This window comes from Trachypithecus francoisi, unplaced genomic scaffold (genome assembly GCF_009764315.1).
Source record: "Trachypithecus francoisi isolate TF-2019V2 unplaced genomic scaffold, Tfra_2.0 Lachesis_group15, whole genome shotgun sequence".
Classification (NCBI taxonomy): domain Eukaryota; kingdom Metazoa; phylum Chordata; class Mammalia; order Primates; family Cercopithecidae; genus Trachypithecus; species Trachypithecus francoisi.
The window spans coordinates 77492987-77509266 of NW_022681460.1; the positions used below are offsets into that span (position 1 = coordinate 77492987).

Here is a 16280-nt window from a genome sequence, read left to right on the forward strand (position 1 = left end):
AACGGATTCTTGTGATGAAAACTGGGGGATTTCTGTTATAGCAAACATTTATTGAGAGTCTGCCATGAACCTCACACCGTGCCACACATTCACAAACTTCCCAACTAACATTCACTCTATAAGTAGGTGTCATCCTTTCTATAGGAAAGAAAATTACATCTGATAAGATGAATGGCTTGGCCAAAGTGGGGAATAATTAGCAAGTGGTCAATCTGAGACTCCAGCCCTTATCACCTGACTGTAAATTCAACACTTATTTTTTTCATGTCTTTTTTTTTTTTAAGGCAAAGAAGCCAACCTGCTAATGCAAAATCTGAACAAGTTGCAAACACCTGAAGAAAAGTTTGATTTTTTATTCAAGAAGTATGCTGAATTGGTAAGATCTTTGATTAGCTTCTTTTCTCAGAAAGATTCAGGCTCCAGTTAGAGCTGAGAAAAGGAGACTTAGTTTTTCAGGTACCTCATTAAATAAAGAGCATGGCTGGTAACTTTGAACAAGCCTGAGCTAGAACTCATAAAAGAAGAATTTCTTAAGGAAAAAAAAAGGAAAGAAAAGTTGAGAAATAACAGCAAGAGGAAGAAAGAGGCTAGAATTGGAGTGTCCAACACCACCTCCAATTATGTGTGTAATTTTGGGGCTAGGAGACTGAAGTATATGTGATTGAAAATTGTAGATATTTTAAAGTTCTTTTTAGTTTTGTAATAAAATAGAAATATACTCAATATAAAGATAAACAGGCCAGGTGCAGTGGCTCACACCTGTAATCCCAACACTTTGGGAGGCCGAGGTGGGAGGATTGCCCCAGGCCAGGAGTTCGAGACCAACCTCGATAACATAGCGAGCCCCCATCTCTGCAGTTTTTTAAATTAGCTGGGCATTGTGATGTGCACCTGTAGTCCTAGCTTCTCAGGAGGCTGTGTCAGGAGGATTGCTTGAACTCAGGAGTTTGAGGTTGCAATGAGCCATGATTGTGCCACTGCACTCCAGTCTGGGTTACAGCAAGACCCTGTCTCTAAATATAAATACATACATAAATAAATATAGACACATAGATAGATAATATATTTTCAAACTTTCACTCAGTTCTCCTACCTAGGGTTTTTGAGAGCTACAAAGGGAAGACAGCAAGGGGTTGAGTCATGCCATCCTTCAGTTCATGGCACATTCTAGTCTGGTCCATTTCTGTATTTATTATCTTTGATCCTCATTCTTCTCCCTCTTGCCTACAATAGCAAAGCATTTCGTGTGAATTGTTTTGTACCCTGTTCTAGGTGCTCCTAGGCAGCCTCCTTCTCAATAAATTGGGGTCCCTAGGAGCAAAGGAAGCTACTCTCAACCATCAGAGAATCCTCAAAGTGGACTGTCTCCTCACTACTAACTCTAGAATTGGCTGGTTGGAGAAAAGGGGAGGACTTAGTGAGCCCAGTGCCTCTAGTTTCAAGGAAAAACAAACACCTGCCAATCTGAGAATGAATTGTAAAGACCAACATCTGAGGTCTGTGTGCTAACCCTGCAGACTATGAGACCCACAGTTCAGATGTGGCATCCTGTCTAATAAAGCTAGGCAGTAACCTTCTCCTTTATTTCTGCTTCTAAAAAAATTCTTTTGAAGGAATTCCCATCAGAATCTCTATCTGTTCCATTTGGTTATCCAAATCAGGGAAGGAAAATAAACCATATCACCCAATCCCAGTGACATGGTTTCCTCTCCCTGAAATGTATTGTGACCAGAATCACTGGGCTGATTCTCACATGTTAGCACCTCACTAGCTCCTTTTGTGTTGGTGTCACGTTGAGAAAAAGGTAAAATACATCTTACTGTAGACTGAAAGCTCATACTAATAGTAGTGAAGTTAGATGGACCAAACAATTGAACTTATTTTTATAGAACTTATTGAGAATAATCTTTCTTAAAATGTATATATATGCATTTGAGATATATTGACATAGTTTGGGGAACTTTTTAAAAGTTAGTCAGTTGCCTGAGTTTTTAATCTTGGACTTGGCATTTATATATTGCGCATCAACACTGTTGGATACCAGAACATTATAGGAGTGGAAGAGCTGCTCTAGCAACTTTCAACATGTACTATATGGGGCATATGTAAGTTATTTATACACAAAGAAATCTATTTTATGTCCTTGTTGTTTAGAAGAGTTGCATGAAATCATGTAGTTGCAAATAGAAAGTAGTTTGGGGCAAAATACAAGTTCTTTCCGTTATTTCTTTTGAAGAAACAGTGACAGGAGAATGAAACTTAAGACTCCATATAGCAAAAAATTCCTCCAGACAGTAGGTTGAACTGCCGCCAACAGTAGATTTACCATTGCAGCTAAGGAGGCTCAAACCTCAGGACATCTCACTTACATGGACCCCTTTGAGGCCCGGGGCCTAATTCTCTTTAATTTTTTTTTTTAAGAGGGCCTCCAAAACTGAATAAGCTTCAGGCCCACAAACTCTTCATCCCTATAGATGGAGTACACTTCAGTGAGTGACTTGTTTTCTTTGTTTTTCACTCTGAATCTAGTCCTGTAATCTTTCTGTCCTTCTACCTGATGCATCCTGTTATGCTGAATTATTATGCAATAGAGCCAGAAAAATTCTGAAACTCTAAGTGACTGGCTGATTACTCAACCTTGCCAACAATATTTTTAGATTATTTTTTAGACATACAAACTACATTATGAATATATATAGCGGTGCATACACAAAATAAACAAAAATACCTCTAATCCCTCATGTAAAATACAAACTTTGTTTTATGCATATTCTTTTCCTGTTCTACTGTATATGCAGAGATGCTTTTAATTATAATTACAGTCACAAGGTACATATAAGTTGATGTCTGGTTTTGTACATGACAGGCATTTTTCCATATAATATATAGTCTTCATAAATATGTTTCGTAAAGGTTGTATCATATTCCGTTAAGTGGCCATATCTACTGATTCAATAATTTGAAGATATTTAAATTCCTCTCACTATTTTGCTTTACCAAATATTTCTGCAATGAACATCATCACGTATTAGCTTTGTTTTTTCTCCTTCTTTTTTATGATTTTAAGGAAAATTTCCAGAAATAGGATTACTAAATTAAACAAGATGAGTGCTTTCTGGTTTTTAAACTTTATGGCCATATTGCTTCCCAAAAGAGCAGTAGAAACTCACAAAGCAAGTATCAGTGTATCAGTTTTCTTGCAACTTGTATTGCACTGGCTATTAAGAATTTCAATACCGTAAGTGAGGTGTCAAAAATAATATTTTATCTCCAAATCTGGCCCCTACTCTCACATTTCCATGCGATTCTCACCTATCCATCCTTGCTCTTTTTAGTATTTTCTGAGTCATTTTTCCTTTGCCCCTTCAATTTACCGACGCATACCAAGGCCATTCATGTTTCATTTCCAGCGCCAAGTTCTATACTTGAGGGGACTGGACAGCATTCTAGACTAATACAGGAAGTGATGTATGGTGCTGCAGTCCCACGGCAGTACATTGGGGAAGCATCACTTTTCCAGACTTATCGATATTTTCTCCATGAGCCAGTGTTCATCCTGGTCTCAGGAAACTCCCTGTACCTACTCATCCTCCTAGCAAAGCAGTCACCCCCAATAAACAAGAGATTGTTTTTCCAGAGACCATATTCAATTCAAGCCTTACTTGCTATACTTTGGCATTTGTATCATCTCTTGTGATAAACTTTCAAACCCGAGAGGTCATCCTAGAAAAAATGAATAGGAGAAAATTGACCCAAAAATCCTATTACATTTCCTTTTCAGAAAAGAAAAATTATGAGGAATTTCAATTTTTTACATGGAGACTAAAGGCTATTTCCTTGCTCACTGATTTGGATATTAATATAGAAAATGACTGAAATATAAGTGTTTACATGAAATAAATCATCAAATTCAAAGCTGTGCATCAAACTGCCACTCTAGCTCACGCATCCTTGCAGAGTCTCAATCCTGTAATATTACCTGACATTGTATTCATTAATAAATAAAGATAAGCTCATTAATAAGTAAGGACACTTCATGACTAAATTAGGAAATGGCCTGGGAGAAATATTTTTTGCATTTAATTTCCTCATTTCTTATGTAGTTAAAACAACATCAGTAATAGGACTTTAATTTAGTACTTAGCAATAATTTTACTTTTTAACTTAGTAAAAAAGAGAAAGAAAACAAGAGAAATTACAGACAGACATTCTATATGCCTATTACAACTGTACAGAACTATGCCTAAGTAAGCCGGGCAGTAAGAACCTAGAGGGCAGGGAATGTGTATTTTCATTGTCTTCGATGCCAAGAATCACTTGAATATTGGCTGAATTACTTCGTTAATAATTTAAAATTTTTTTAATATAAAGGAAAGTTCTAGTGTATTATCTTGATTAATATTAGAAACAAAATAGGCCAAGCACAGTGGCCCGTGCCTGTAATCCCAGCACTTTGGGAGGCCAAGGCAGGCGGATTGCTTGAACTCGGGAGCTCAAGACCAGCCTGGACAATATGGCGAGAACCCATCTCTACAAAAAAAATTAGCTGGGCATGGTGGCACGCATCTGTTGTCCCAGCTAGTCAGGAGGCTGAGGCAGGAGAGTGACTGAAGCCAGGTGTTCGAGGCTTCAGTGAACTATCAGTGATTGTGCCACTGCACTCCAGCCTGGGTGACTGAGCAAGACTCTGTCTCTAAAAAAATTAAAATTAAAAATAAAAATAAAACATTAAATGGATAATGAGCAAGCACAAATCATTTCTCTTTCAACTTATGAAACACCTATAGGGTGTCTTCCTCCTGACACTCAGATAAAGCCACGCAGTGCAGAGTTCCCTAAACAGGGACAGTTTTGTCCACCAGGCAACAATAGGCATGTCTGTCTGGAGATATTTTGGGTTGTTGCAATTGGGCAGTGCTACTGGCATATAGCAGGTAGGGGCCAGGGATGGTGTTGAACAACTTACAAGGCATAGGACAGCCCCAACAACAAAAAATTATCTGGCCCAATATGTTATTTGTGTTGGGGTTCAGAAGCCCTGATATTGGTTTCGTCTTCAGAAGGTAAAGTCTAAACCAGAATGGCAAGAATAATAACAATATATAAATTTCGTTTTTTTTTTTTTTTTTTTTTTTTTGAGATGGAGTATTGCTCTTGTCACCCAGGCTGGAGTGCAGTGGCACGATCTCAACTCACTGCAACCTCCAGCTCCCAGGCTCAAGCGATTCTCCTGCCTCAGCCTCCCGAGTAGCTGGGATTACAGGCGCCCGACCCTAGGCCCGGCTAATCTTTGTATTTTTAGTAGAGATGAGGTTTAACCATGTTGGCCAGGCTGGTCTCGACTTCCTGACTTCAGGTGATCCGCCCGCCTCAGCCTCCCAAAGTGCTGGGATTACAGGCATGAGCCACCATGCCCGGTCTACAATATATAAATTTCAAGAAAGGACAATAGTCATTTAAAATCAAAATATATGTGCAAGAAATTTCATGCCTATCTTATAACTATGGTGCAAAATGAAAGGATCACATCTATGAGGAAGCTTAGCATGAGAAATAACAGATTATTTATTTTCCAAGGAGCATATCTATTTCAATCAATATTTTTAGTAATACGGGTCTTGTTTTTACAATGCTAATTTCCACTAGTAGCTAGAAATTGCACATAAGTTTGAAGATAGAATATCATATATACATAGCCTTAGTTTTATCTGGCAAGGGTTTAAAATGCTTATTTTAGGGTGGCGGGAGGGAGAGAGGAAAGAAATAAAATGTGAACTGAAGAAAGTGTGACAGGTGTTCATCTCCCTTAGAAAGAATAACTGCTTTTTATTTGTTATTTATTATTATTATTTTTTGAGATGGAGTCTTGCTCTGTCACCCAGGCTGGAGTGCAGTGGTACAATCTCAACTCACTACAACCTCCATCTCCCTGGTTCAAGCAATTCTTCTGCCTCAGCCTCCCAAGTAGCTGGGATTACAGGTGTGTGCCGCCACGCCCAGCTAATTTTTGTATTTTTAGTAGAGACGGGGTTTCACCATGTTGGCCAGGATGGTCTTGATCTCCTGACCTCGTGATTTGCCTGCCTCGCATCCCAAAGTGCTGGGATTACAGGCATGAGCCACCAGCCTGGCCCCAATGGCTTTTTTTAAATGGGGAAACTGAGGCACGTGTCAGGGCTCATGTGGCATCTGTATCCATTTGCATTAGGCTCTGTGAGGCACCAGAACACCTGAGGTCCAGAAGAACCAGGGCTTTTCCTTTCTGTTCATCAACAAAGTCGTTATTAGGACTAGTACTTACCTGACTTCATCACCATCTGGGCACTACAGGAATTAAGACCAGTGGAGGAAATGGCTCTAGACAAAGGGCTGCTGCTTGAATGTGGCCCCAGCGATGGTCAGTCTGAGATCGACACTCCCAGAGTCCACTGATCTCTCTCTGGAGGCTTCTGAGGTTTATCCCCATGCTCCCCACACCAGGTCTAGAACTCCATAATAATGTTGTTCTAGACATGTAACAAGTAAACATACATTACACTCAGTTAAGTTTACGTTTCAGATAAACAACAAATAACTTTTTGGCAAAAATATGTCTCATGCAATATTTGGAATATATTAAAACCTATGCTAAAAATTATTTCTTGTTTATTTGAAATTTAAATTTAACGGGGTGTCCTGCATTTTAGTGACAACCCTATCCTAGAACTTCAGCATCCAAGATGGAAAGTACACTAGTAAGTTGATTTCATGTTCCACAGCATTCGTGGCTGCTGGAGGAACACGAGAAGAGTTCACCTGGACTCAGCAGAAACCAGCAGAATGATCTATTTGTTATAAGCACAGGGCGGGTGTGGGTGGGGAGCGGCAAGGCATGTTACAGATATTTGCTATTCATGCTGTTGAATCATGCAGTAGCTATTTCTGATGGTTTGGTGAAAACCCGTCAATACTTAGGTGGTGGAAGGATACTTTCTCTTCTCCTTTCCCACACACAAACAATCCACACTCAGAGCCCAAAATTATAAAGAAGAAGACTTCATCTTCTGTTTACCAGGAGGCTGCATTTCTCTTTCTTATTTTTAAAAATAGTGCTAGAAGCTTGTTTCAAGGAAGAATTATACGAACTAAATGCAACCCAGGCAGACAGACTGTTGATCATTGCCTCAGTGCAAGGCATCGTCATGAACTCTGGCAGTTTACAGATTCCAAGACATGTCTTTCAATTTTGTCTGGCTATTCAATATTGGTTAGATAGATTCAGGAAAAGTATTTCTAGACCATCCAAAAATAGATCAAAGTAAAAAGAGACTAATAATAATGAAAAACCTGTCAATGCTGTGCTCTGAAAACTATACCTTCAAGTACTACAAAGGTGACACTTGTGAATTTCATTTACTTCCAAAGGAAGAGATAATAGGAAAGAATGTTTCCAAACAACCATAGAGTAATCTTTAGGTTTGCTTTTTTTCTATCGACTCCAAGGAGATCCCTACCATTTTCTTTCATGTTTGTATCTCCATGTGTACAGCTGGATGAACATCGTACTGAGCAAAAGAAGTTAAAGCTCCTCCAAAAGAAACAGGTACAAATTCAAAAAGAAAAGGACCAGTTACAAGGTGAACACAGCAGAGCTATCCTCGCTCGAAGCAAATTGGAGAGTCTGTGCCGGGAGCTGCAGAGACACAACAAGACTCTCAAGGTATGTCCCAATGGCTCAGAATAACATACTTTCTTAAATGGGCACAAGACAGGCCTCTGCTACTCGTGGAAAGTGTGAAGTTTAGAATCAGAGAGGCTTGGGTTCAAATACTGCCTCTGCCCCTTGCTTGCTGGTATCCTTAAATAATTTTACCTTCTTGAGCTACTTTCTTCATCCATAAAATGGAGATTAGACCAGCTTCACTGTGTGGCTGGGAAAAAATTAGATGAAGTTGAATATGTAAGGTACCCACACAGTACCTGACACAGTGCAGGCCCTTAATAAAATGCATACCATTCCCCTTACCTTTTTATTATGTTGAGTTTGTTTCTAAGGTAGGCCTTAGTTCTTTTTTAAAAATTACATTTGTAAAGATTCAGCACTTTTGGTATTATAATGAATTCTGCATGACATGAGATAAATGGACACACACCGAATTGACACAATGAAATGAGATTGAGAACCAAAATGTCAATAGTCATCTGAAAAAAAGGAAGCTATTGGAAAAAGCACTGAAGCTCTTCAGGCTTAATTATTCAATCTAAAAATAATAGACTGATCACTTCGTTGGGTCTGCACGGGTTTCATTAACTACAGCGTAAGCCCTAGCAGTGTGGTTAATTTGATTACACAGAGACACTAGCTCCATTCAATATAGCAAGACGCAGAGCTCTCCAAGATGATACTGTGTGCTTCCCAATCCCCTTTCCAGCTGAAGATCCTAAAGCTTTCGACAAACAATAATTAATTAGACACCAAGGTTCCTGTGAGGTAGTTATTATCATAAGCATTTAAAAAGAGATACTTCAAGAAACAGAGTACGTGAAAATCATTGCTGAATTTGTATGATTGAGTTAGGAAGAAAAATAGAAGATAATCATGATTCCTCATTTTCCAAATTGCTTTTTAATATCTGGGAAATGGAGAACCAGAGTGATGAAGTCAAAGTCTCAAATTGCAAGTTTTAGGAGATGGGCTACTGGCGTCTTGTCAACAATGGTACTGAAGACAGACACCCAGGCTGAATGGGGGCCTGAGGATGGAAGCATTGTCCTCAACTCAAGATTTGGATTCAAAGGATGCATAAATCTCTTGTGTGTCTACGTAAATCCACTGTCTCTCAGTAATGTTACACAGTAAGGAGATAAAAATTAAATCAGATAGGGCGGGATCATTTATCAGCAAAGAAATATAAAGAGTAGAATGATACAGCATGGTCTTCTTGGGTAGTATTGAAAGACAGAATGATCAGCTGGTCACAGCGGGTCACATCTGTAATCCTAGCATTTTGGAAGGCCAAGGCAGGAGGATCACTTGAGCTTGGGAATTCGAGACCAGCCTGGGCAACATTTATGATAGTGAGACGTTGTCTCTACCAAAAATCAAGAAAATCAGCTGAATGTGGCACGTTCCTGTAGTGCCAGCTACTTGGGAGGCTGAAGCAGGAGGATCATTTGAGCCCAGAAGTTAGAGCCTGCAGTATGCTATGATTGTGCCACTACACTCCAACCTGCGTGACAGAGTGATGTCTCAGAAAAAAAAAAAAGAGAGAGAGAGAGAGATCTTATTAATACCATCCAACTGGTTAGAGACCCTCCCTCACCAAAAAAACAAAGACAGAATGATCAAAGTAGCAGGAGACCCTGTAAGTGTGCCCATATACCCTCAGTAATGGCTTCTCATTATGAACAACGACATTAAGTATCATTATTATGCCAGAAGTTATGCTAAGTGCTTTACATACATTATTTCATTTAATCTTCACGATAACCCAGTGAAGGTTAATATCTCCACTTTATTGATGAAGAAACTGACACTCAGCAATCCCAATCAGTTGTCCAAGGTTAAGCATATTTTAAATGTCAAAATCAGAATTCAAATTCAAAATATTTTCAAATTTTCTAATTTTTTCTTTGACCCAGGGATTATTTAGAAGTGTTATTTAATTTTTATAGCCTATCATACATGCTCTATCTTGATACCATATGTACTTTGAAAGAATGTTTTTCAGATGGTGGGTGTAGTGTTCCATAAGTAACAATTAGCTTTAAATCATTTTTGGTTTTTTTGAATGTTTTTATCTATCAGTTGCTGAGAAATGAGAGTTAAAAGTCTCATATAATTGTGGAACTGTCCGCTTATTTTAATTAGGCCAATTTCTGCTTTATGTACTTTGAAGCATTAATATTAGGTGTATATACATTTATGATTATTATGTCCTATTGGTGATTTTACTGTTATGAAATGTCCCTTACTAAGCTTTTTCTTTTTTTTTTTTTTGGTGAGACGGAGTCTTGCTCTGTCGCCTAGGCTGGAGTGCAGGGGCGCAATCTCGGCTCACTGCAAGCTCCAGCTCCCTGGTTCAAGCAATTCTCTGCGTTAGCCTCCCGAGTAGCTGGAATTATAGGCACCTGCCACCATGCCCAGCTAATTTTTGTATTTTTAGTAGAGATGGAGTTTCACCATCTTGGCCAGGCTGGCCTTGAACTCCTGACCTCGTGATCTGCTGACCTCAGCCTCCCAAAGTGTTGGGATTACAGGTGTGAGCCACCACGCCCGGCCAGTAATAATCTTTGTCTTGGTGTCTACATTATCTGATATCAATATAGCCACTCTAGTTTTCTTACCCTTATTGTTTGCCTGGTGTATCTCTTTTCATCCATTCACTTTCAGCCTGGGTCTTTATATTTAAAGTGCATCCTTTCAAGATAGCATATAGCTGGATCTTACTTCTTTTCATTCCTGCAGTATCTGCCTTTTAATTGCAGCACTAGTCCATTAACATAAAATGTACGTATTGATGTGGTTTGATATATGTCTACCATTTTATTATTTGTTTATTATTTGTCACCTCTACTTTGTTTCTCTTGTTCTTTCCCTGCCTTCCTTTGGATTATTTGAATATTTTAAAATTACATTTTATCTCTTGTATTTTGAAATTATAACACTATGCATTATCTTTAGTAGTTGCTCTGTGATTACAATATACATTCTTAATTTTTCATAGTCTTCCTGGAGTTAATGTTGTATTACTTCACATAACACGTAGAAACACTGCAACTAAATAGATTAATTTACTCCCTCAGCCTTTAAGCTATCATCATTATATGTATTATATTTACATACTTTTGTAAAGCTGATGAGACATTGTTATAATATTTACTTTAAATGATAATATGTATTTCTTCTTAAAGATAAAACTATCCTTTTTATCTACCCAGATGTTTATCATTCCTGATACTTCTTATTCATTCTGTAGCTTCACATTTCTGTCTGATGTCATGTCCCTCAACCTGAAGTACTTCTTTTAGTATTTCCTACAGTACAAATCTGGTAATCAATTCTCTTAGTTGTCTTTTATCTTTAAAATATCTTTTTTTTTTTTTTTTTTTTTTTTTTTTTTTTTTTTTTTGAGACGGAGTCTCGCTCTGTCACCGGGACTGGAGTGCAGTGGCCGGATCTCAGCTCACTGCAAGCTCCGCCTCCTGGGTTCACGCCATTCTCCTGCCTCAGCCTCCCGAGTAGCTGGGACTACAGGCGCCAGCCACCTCGCCCGGCTAGCTTTTTGTATTTTTTTAGTAGAGACGGGGTTTCACCGTGTTAGCCAGGATGGTCTCGAACTCCTGACCTCGTGATCCGCCCGTCTCGGCCTCCCAAAGTGCTGGGATTACAGGCTTGAGCCACCGCGCCCGGCCTAAAATATCTTTTTTTTTTAATTGAAAGCTAAATTCATTGGATATAGAATTCTGCATGGAGAGAACCTATTTGTGCGTTTTTTTTTTCCTTTTAGCCTTATATAAATGTTCCACTATACTGGCTTTTAAAATTTTTCATGAAAATCAACAATCATTTAAATTATTGTTCCTCCACATGTGTTATGTTCTTTTTCTCTGCCCTTTTCAAGGTCTTTGTATTGATCTTTGACTTTCAGAACTTTTACTGCTTTATGACCAGGGGGTGGTTTTTTTCGTATGTATCCCTACTTGGTAAATTTTAATTTTTTTCAGCCATTATTTCTTCGAATAGTTTTTCTGCTCCACTTTCTCTCCATCTTCTTTCCTTCTAAGATTCTAACTCTACGTGTGTTAGACCTTTTGATATTGTCCTACAGGCCTTCGAGTCAATCTTCACATTCTTCACCAATACTTTTTCTCTTTTACTTTTAGATTATCTTATTTTGATTGGTCTATCTTCACATTCAGTGATTCTTTTCTTTCTCATTTTCGTTCTGCTCTAAATCCATCCAGTGATGTTTACATTTCAGATTTTGCAATTTTTAATTTCAGAATTTCCATTTGGTTCTTTTTTTATACATAATCTCTCACCTGAGATTTTCTACCTTTTCATTCATTGAGATAATATTTTCCTTTACATCACTGACCATAGTTATAATACCTGTTTTTAAATACTTGTCTGCTAATTCCACATTTGCAGCATTGTAGAACAGGCCTCTTCTAATTGTCTTTTCTTTGGAGAGTAGGCCACATTTTCTTGATTCTTCATATGTCAAGCCATTGTCTATTGGATCCTGGATGTTGTGACTATTATGTTGTGGAGAATGTGGATTCTACTATATGCTGAATACTTTTTATTTGTTTAAGCAGACAATTAATTTGGTTGGATTCAAACCATAAACTTTGTCTCTTGAGCAGCAGCTGAAATCTCAGTTCAGTTCTTTTTTACTTAGCTAGATGGCTTTGTACACATGTGGCTCAAGGCCAATCAGATTTGTGTAAAGTTTATTCACAGGATCTGGGATCTATTTCTCTGACTCTCTCGTTTTTGGGGTGATCTCCCCCTCACTGTTGAGGGACTCTAGTTGTCCAGAACTCTGTATTCTTACTCTTCCAATATGGAAGATGGTATGTTTTATGTGAGAATTTTGCCCACCTCATACTCCTGCCAACTGCAGATTTCTCTCAAGCTAAAAGCTGTAAAAAAATAGGACACTCATGTACAAGTGCCAACTTCCCTCCAGAGTCTGTCTGATTTTGTTTACTCTCTGGTGTCATCATTGTTTCTTGCATTTCATCCAGAGTTTATAGTTGTTATTTGCAGAAGGGTCAATTTGATATGAGCTTCCTTGGCCATACTAGTGAAACAGCTTAAATATACCTAAATCTAAAATCCATGTGCTGGAAGCTTGGGAAGATATAGAAAGACAATGTATAACTAGGTATTTCTACCATCACAAATTTTAGCTTTTACTTTTCATTATTAAAACCGCTTCTTCAATGAGTCAAACACACACACACACACACAGAACCTCACAATTTAGGATAACTTAAGAAAGGATTGATGAAAGTCTGAGACATGGGTTTGTTTCAACAAAATGATACATATATTTGAAGTGATAAATCTGAGCCTCAAACTATACTGAAAAAGAACTGCCTAGTAAGAGAGGGGTGAGTGTCTCAGGGAGCATGATTTTCCTAAAGAAATGAGAAGCATTTGTTATCAGAATATCACAGATTTTTAATGTGGATACGACTGTAGGAATGATCTAGTCCAAGCTACTCATATGTCTGTACATAAATTAATAATTCATTGATTCATTAAATAAACATTTACTGAATACCTATGGATTATGTGCCAGGCACAGCACCAGTTGTAAGATGCACAATGATGCTTGCAAGGTTTTTTTCTTTGTTATCTGAGACTTCATCCCTCATTTTTATTGACATTATTTTGACTTTGAATAATGTATTTGATAAGGAAAAGATAATTTTATCTCAGATGCTGTCCAAATGATTGAAAATCCTTTAACAATGGACTCAAATGTTTTAAGATTTTGCTAGATTTCTTTTGTCTCATTGAAAAACAATATAGGTCGGGTGCAGTGGCTCAACGCCCGTAATTTCAGCACTTTGGGAAGCCAAGGTGGGCAGATCATCTGAGGTTGGGAGTTTGAGACCAGCCTGACCAACATGGTGAAACCCCATCTCTACTAAAAATAAAAAAATTAGCTGAGTGTGGTGATGCATACCTGTAATCCCATCTACTTAGGAGACTGAGGCAGGAGAATCACTTGAACTCGGGTGGTGGAGGTTGCAGTGAGCCAAGATCATGCCACTGTACTCCAGCCTGGGCAACAGAGTGAGACTTCATCTCAAAAAAAAAAAAAAAAAAAAAATATATATATATATATATATATATACACACACACACACATATATATATAAATGCAAGATGACATCTTTTGGGCCAGGATTGGGGGTTATGATTGTTTGTTTGACATTTATTTAGTGCCATCCTAACATCTATACTTTCTTTCTATAGCCAGTTCCCAATAAAAAAAAAAAAAAAAAACTTCAGACTTGCATGGGGTGGTTCATTTATTCATTCATGGAATTTATAAATATTCATGGAATATTTATAAATACAAATGGAATCACGGTCTGTAGTTCTGATTCCAAACTTGCTGACTTCTAAGCTAATCAGGACCAATGAGGAAACAATCACAATCATACATATATTTAATTGCTGTTAACTGGTAGCCATAATTATTTTTAGCGAAACACATATAGTAAGTGTTCGTATACAAAGTTCAGGGAAATAATATCTCAGATAGTTTATTTCTTCAGTTTAGGAAGTACAGATATCTTCAATACCCCTGAGAAGTTGTTGCTTAATAAAGGTTTATAACATGAATAAATTATGATTCTGCTATCAGGAGTCACATTAGAGTTAGGAAGTGTGTTATTATTGTAGAGGAAAGAAGAAACCTAATGATAAAATATTTTCAGAGCATATATTTTCAGCATCAGTTTTTATTTTGATCACATTATTTTGTTATGATAAAGATCTGTACAATTACTTCTGTTAAAAATTATTATTTCTTTTAAAAAATCCTGTTACATAATTTGAACTTGGTAGGCAATCAAATGCAGTATAATTTTACTTGCCAACAACGAAGCAAGCTTTCATATTAACAATCAGAACTGAAAGGAATCCTAAAATGTCTCTCTCATTTGTCAGCCATGTAAATGTCTCTGTCTTTGGTAGGATGTAGCAAGATTAAACCCTTTTATTCGAAAAGAATAACAATCACAAAGCAATTCTCAATATAGATATGGAGGAAATTGGAGCTCATTGTCAGTGGCTAGCAATGAATGGAGAGTTTTGATTTAGGAGAAAAGAGAACAGAAATGATATAAAAGTTAATTTGCAATTCTTCGATGTTAACAAAGCGGAAGAAGGAAAATTAGATGTTTCACTTTAGAGTTAAAGAAGATTTGAAACTTAATATTGCTTTCAGATTCAAAATTTACATTGAACATTTTAATTACCCTATGTGACACATTTAATGATTGTTCTTTCAAAAACAAAATAATATCCAGCATATTTGGAAAGATTCCCTTTTATATTCTTGAATGGCTGTAATTGAGCTGTGCTATCTTAGTTTCCTTTTTTAAAGTTCTTTGATGAAAGTTTTTTCTCACAAAGAGAAAATTTTTATTGTGATCACTTATATTTACAAAACTTGGTAATACAATTATGTGGTTAATATGCCGTGGTTTTCATAGGGAAATATAAGATCTATTCTTCTCCCTTTACCAAACCAGAGAAACACATGATCTGTCTCATCAATCAGTAAACTCAAGGGGCCTTTTTTTCAGGCCACAGCCAAGAGATCAAAATTGTGTGACTGTGTGTTTGTTAGAAATCGCTGCAGTTCATTCACTCAGCAAGAGACCCGTCATCTTTAAAACAAGTCTATTCATCACTGACTACAAATTCAAGGCCTTCACAGCACCTGTTCTGAGTAACTATGTACTCACAGCTGAAACCTTTACTCATACATTTATTTTGGGGCTGAGCAGCTTTAGCTCTAGAGAACTGAAAAAAAAATCCCACCTACTCTGCACACTCATCTCCTTTGGGTGACCTAATCCTGAGTTCTATAAACCCGGGGTGCATTTAAACAAAATGTTTTGCTTTTTATTCACAGGAAGAGGCGCTTCAGCGGGCCCGTGAGGAAGAAGAGAAAAGGAAGGAAATCACAAGCCATTTCCAGAGTACCCTCACGGACATCCAGGGCCAGATTGAGCAGCAGAGTGAGCGAAATATGAAGCTCTGTCAGGAGAACACAGAGCTTGCAGAAAAGCTAAAAAGCATCATTGATCAGTATGAGCTCAGAGAGGAGGTGAGAACCAGATCAAACAATTTAGAACAGTACGTAGATCCGGATCTGGGTGGTCAAGGTGGGAACTTAGTTAATAAGACAGTTACAGCCAGCCCTCTCAACAGATTCATATTTAGGATTGGATTTCCTTGACTAGCCAAAATGAAGACAGATGGTCTTACAAAATACCTGACTGAAAGTCATATGGGATTTCTTCAAAACTGGCATCACTGCAACGTAAAGGCAATAAATGGAAAGTGATAGGCTGTGGGCACAGTTTTCCTTGAAAATAATATTTCTCAGCCTTTTAAAAATCCTCTCTGTATAGCCAGAAATAACTCACACACTCCTTAAGAATTGCCATGTCATCTAAATTAAGAGTCTGTATTCTGGCCGGGCGTGGTGGCTCACGCCTAGTAATCCCAACACTTTGGGAGGCCGAGGCAGGCGGATCAA

At 37.7% G+C, this 16280-nt stretch overlaps 1 protein-coding gene and 1 long non-coding RNA gene across 4 annotated transcripts in view; one reads left to right on the forward strand and one right to left on the reverse strand.

The window, feature by feature from the left end:
• Positions 1-16280, reverse strand: part of LOC117097450 — a 40512-nt gene that overhangs the window by 19509 nt on the left and 4723 nt on the right. For all 3 annotated transcript variants that reach the window (XR_004442941.1, XR_004442940.1, XR_004442939.1), the window contains exon 2: positions 6302-6506. This is a non-coding gene — a long non-coding RNA (uncharacterized LOC117097450). The remainder of the gene's footprint in view (positions 1-6301; positions 6507-16280) is intronic.
• TXLNB (taxilin beta) overlaps positions 1-16280 on the forward strand; it is a 52283-nt gene that overhangs the window by 14124 nt on the left and 21879 nt on the right. The window contains exons 3-5 of the mRNA XM_033235289.1: positions 285-376; positions 7529-7699; positions 15651-15845. Of these exons, the coding sequence (XP_033091180.1) occupies positions 285-376; positions 7529-7699; positions 15651-15845 (458 nt within the window). The remainder of the gene's footprint in view (positions 1-284; positions 377-7528; positions 7700-15650; positions 15846-16280) is intronic.